At 43.8% G+C, this 4,872-nt stretch overlaps 1 protein-coding gene across 1 annotated transcript; it reads left to right on the top strand.

Moving 5' to 3' along the window:
• Window positions 1–507: 507 nt before the first annotated feature.
• tbr1b (T-box brain transcription factor 1b) lies at window positions 508–4,872 on the top strand. The gene is made up of 6 exons (XM_017424416.3): window positions 508–1,300; window positions 1,553–1,707; window positions 1,873–1,994; window positions 2,180–2,338; window positions 2,626–2,687; window positions 3,327–4,872. The coding sequence occupies exons 1-6, from the start codon at window positions 591–593 to the stop codon at window positions 4,168–4,170; spliced, it is 2,052 nt and encodes a 683-aa protein (XP_017279905.1). The 5' UTR covers window positions 508–590; the 3' UTR covers window positions 4,171–4,872.

Here is a 4,872-nt window from a genome sequence, read left to right on the forward strand (position 1 = left end):
TTTTAAGGCTTCAGATGCACTGCCTGTCATGGACTGTCATTTTTCTCCCCCTGTTTTTGGTCTGTTAATAATATATTTTGGTTTCTCCGGCCGACATACTTTGGCACTCATGGCGCATAAATAGGTAAATAACGCGGGTAAAGGTAAATAACGCAGCTGCAGCCTCAGCCAACAGCAGAAAACAACTATTATAATTACTTCCCTTCTTTGTTTTTTGCGTTTTCTTTTTATTATTATTATTATCATCGGGAGAAACAGTCGGAGTCCATATGCTTCCATCACATATAGGCCCGTGTCACACTACAAACAAATCACTTTGCTCACGGCGCTCCTCAGATTGTTCTAATTAAGAGCTGTCTAATTAAATTACAGCCCCGAGTTAACCAATGGCAGCACTTGTTTCATTAGCAAAGCTGGCAGAGTGATGGAGAGAAAATCCATCCTGATTGCAGGATGGTGTCAATTGGCTAATTTACCGCCTTCCTTGCCGCAAGTCGTCGCAAAGACGCTTTTGATGGTGTTAGATTAGGGAGAGGCGTGCGCAAAAGCTTGTGATATAGGTTGAGCTAATCGTTGCATCCTATTGAGCTATGCAGGTCGAGAATTGCATCTCGCTGCAGAGTGAACTCTCAAAGAAATTTATGAATGTGGGCAGTGGCTTTGCGAGCTCCAATGGATCAGAGGAGCTCTCGTTGCAGGACCATCCTATTATATCTGCAAGTGACAACCTGGAGAGAAGTTCACCTCTGAAAAAAAACTCCAGGGAGATGACGAATCAGTCAGAGGCAGACAATTTCCCCGACTCCAAGGACGCATCAGGGGACGTCCAGAGGGGCAAACTCTCTCCTGATCTGCACGGAGTCTCTGACATCCGTCATAATTTCGATGGAGCTGCAGGAGAAAGGTGCATCTTCTCTCCGTCTACTCAGCCGCAGTCAGTCTCAGCAGCAGCAGCAGCAGCAGCCCCCGGCGCCATGTTCCCCTACCCGAGCCAGCATGGACCCGCGCACCCGGCGTTCTCCATCGGAAGCCCGAGCCGGTACATGGCCCACCACCCGGTCATAGCGAATGGAGCGTACAACAGCCTTTTGAGCAACACGTCTCCCCAAGCCTACCCGGCGGCGGGCTACCCTTACGCGCAACAGTATGGACACACGTACCAAGGGGGGGCTTTTTACCAGTTCTCCTCGGCGCAGGCGGGACTGGTTCCGGGGAAGGCGCAGGTGTATCTGTGCAACAGGGCCCTGTGGCTGAAGTTTCACAGACACCAGACAGAGATGATCATCACCAAACAAGGGCGGTAAGTGGGCGCACATGTGCTTCTGTCAGAGGATTAGTCGGACTTCACGGCGACTCAAGCTCAAAAGGAATGAGCTTACAGAAAAAATTATATAGATCTCTTTTTAATCACAATTTTACCCCAGAATAAAACGCACTGATGGGGTGATTTTACAACAAATCGAATAATAACAAAAGCAGATTATTAAAACATTTTTTTAAATGATTATTTCTGGATTCTTCGTTTAAATCTTTTTTTGTCCTTTTCCTGTAGGCGAATGTTTCCATTTTTAAGCTTCAACATTTCCGGCCTCGACCCCACCGCGCACTACAATATATTTGTGGATGTAATACTGGCTGATCCGAATCACTGGCGATTCCAAGGCGGGAAGTGGGTGCCCTGTGGAAAGGCGGACACGAATGTGATAGGTAGCCACTGCATTTTATCTTCAGCAAAAAAAATATATTAATAATAATTATTATTATTATTTTGTTCAGTGCGCTTTAAAAAATGATTATATTCAAGTGTTTATTTTCAAAACAACCCGTCATAAATGTATAAATACTTTTCTGGTTTTTGCCTCATTTTTGAAGGCAATAGAGTTTACATGCACCCGGACTCACCGAACACTGGTGCGCACTGGATGCGTCAGGAAATCTCCTTTGGAAAACTAAAGCTTACAAACAACAAAGGTGCCTCCAACAACACGGGCCAGGTAATTTAAAACCCCAGAATCACAACCTCAAATTTTAATTCAATATCTTCAACTTTATTTTATGTCTTTGTTGTGTATTGCGCTGAAGTATTTTAGTTTTCCATCTCGAGCTTTATTTATTTTTCCAAGCTCTGAAAAAAAATTATTTTATTTTCTGACGCTCGTCCTCAAATTGAAACCTCCAGATGGTGGTCCTCCAGTCCTTGCACAAGTACCAGCCCAGGCTCCATGTGGTGGAAGTGAACGAGGATGGGACAGAGGACACGAGCCAACCAGGACGAGTCCAGACTTTCACCTTCACGGAGACGCAGTTCATCGCTGTCACCGCGTACCAGAATACAGATGTACGGGCTTCAGTCTCATCCTTCCACTCAGACAGGAGTCAGAAATCACCATGTTTTTATTGATAAAATGTCATGGATTTACTTTTATTTTTAATTGAAATATTTTTTAAAAAACACGATATATATTTTAATATGAAACAATGAAAAAATGGAGTTTGGAACTTCCTTTTCCTTTTCTTTTTTTTCCTTTCACCAACTCGGACACTAAAAAAAATAAATCCAAGCTCTTGCAACACGTTTCTCCTTCTTCTCCTAGAAATAATCAGCGCATCTTGTTCCCTCTGCAGATTACGCAGTTAAAAATCGACCACAACCCGTTTGCCAAAGGATTTCGGGACAACTATGACACGTAAGAAAATCCCTTTCACCCTGTTTTTCTGATTTTCCTTTTTCTTTTTAAATTTTTTTTATTCAAAAGTACAACAAGGGTATATGAATCTGCAAAATCGTCGCTAAAATGCTGCTCACACTCCCAGTGATCTCAAAATTTATGTCGCACATGGGCCTAACCCCCCCCCCTTTTTTTGGTTTTGCAAAAACTGTATTTAAAGCAGGAAAATTTCAACTGCAACAGCAAAATGTTTGTGCATAATTTTCTTCATCCATATTTTATTCACAACTGTTGCTCCTTTCGGTTCAATTTGCGCCCTGAGGTGAGACTAAAATAACTAACTTTATAACAAAAATGTTTTATATATTAATAAAAAAGAAAAGACAAAAGAAAAACATGAAATATAAATTTTCGGTCCCTCTTAAGTAGATTTTTATATTATTTGTGTGTGAGGCTCATTTGGAGCTTGCGTCACAATGAAGAATTTCTGTTTTTACGCACAACCGAAAAGCAGATTTTTTAAAAGAAGAATAATGCACAGTAAAGTTTAAAAATGGGGATAATACTTTCTATGTATTGTATTTTTTAGAGTATCCACCACTGCGCACGATGAAGCCTTGAATTGTTTCCCTGTTTTTTCCCCCTCCATCTCTTCAGTGTATACACAGGCTGCGACATTGACCGCCTAACTCCATCACCGGGTGACTCTCCGCGTTCACAGATCGTGCCGGGTGCGAGATACGCCATGCCCAGCTCCTTCCTGCAGGACCAATTTGTCAGCACTTATGCCAAATCTCGCTTTCACCCTGGCGTGGGGACTGGTCCTGGCACGGAGCGCAGCGTCCCACTCGGCAACAGCTTGCTATCCCCGCAGCAAAGCGAGGAGCCCACTGTTGCCACCCCCCCGCAGCGATGGTTTGTCACCCCTGCCAACAACCGACTGGACTTTGCCGCCTCGGCATACGACGCCGCTGATTTCGCCGGTAACGCGGCCACCTTGCTGTCCTACGCAGCGGCCGGAGTGAAGGCTCTCCCCCTGCCCACAGCGGGCTGCTCCAACCGGCCTCTTGGCTATTACGCAGACCCGTCTGGCTGGGGAGGACGCACGCCGCCGCAGTACTGCGGCGTCAACAGCAAGTCCGGCGCGGTCTTTTCCTGCTGGCCCGCCAACTCCATCGGCGGCAGAGCGACCACCAACTACCTGTCGGAGGAGGGGGACTCCATCGCCACGGAGAGGTCCCCGATCGGAGGCTCGGAGGAGGCCAAACCCAAGGACATCACGTCCGAGTCGAGCTGGATAGAGACGCCGTCGTCGATCAAGTCGATCGATTCGAGCGACTCGGGGATCTTTGAACAGGCCAAACGGAGGCGAATCTCCCCCTCGGCCACGCCGGTCTCAGAGTCGGTGTCTCCGTTAAAATCCGAGCTGCTGGCACCGAGAGAGTGCGAGAAAAACTGCACGAAGGACATTGGTTATTACAGCTTCTATCCTCACAGTTAAAACACATCTATCTATCTATCTATCTATCTATCTATCTATCTATCTATCTATCTATCTATCTATCTATCTATCTATCTATCTATCTATCTATCTATCTATCTATCTATCTATCTATCTATCTATCTATCTATCTATCTATCTATCTATCTATCTATCTATCTATCTATCAGGATGTGAAGTCACATCCATCCATGGCCAAAGTGTAAACTCTCTCCACACTGTTGAGTCGCTGTAATTATGAACATATTGTAGATATTATTTAGCCTTTGTGATAGTGACTGGATGTACAAAAGCCCATAAGATCGAACTGATCCATCAGTAGTGTTTGAAAGTAGCCTCAGCTGTTAGGAACTAAAGATATTTAGGATTCTGTACATGACATGGTCTTCTTGTGTAGCATATACTGGCATAATAATAATGATGATGATGACGATGATGATGATAATAATAATCTTTGTCAGTGATATAATAAAAAAAACGTGTATTTTGTACTTTATGAAATCTGTAGGCTACTAAAAGTTTAAATAATATGATTCACGTGGTTAAAGAAGTTATAATTGTTGTAGATTTAGGCATTTTTCTTTATTTTCTGATTAATTTCACTCATTTTTTTTTGTTTCATAGCCTGTGTGCTATGCTGCTGTGGAAATCTTTGTGTTTGCTGTAATGTGACTGAAACATAATAAATAATGTCGTCATGAG

This window comes from Kryptolebias marmoratus, linkage group LG6 (assembly GCF_001649575.2).
Source record: "Kryptolebias marmoratus isolate JLee-2015 linkage group LG6, ASM164957v2, whole genome shotgun sequence".
NCBI lineage: Eukaryota > Metazoa > Chordata > Actinopteri > Cyprinodontiformes > Rivulidae > Kryptolebias > Kryptolebias marmoratus.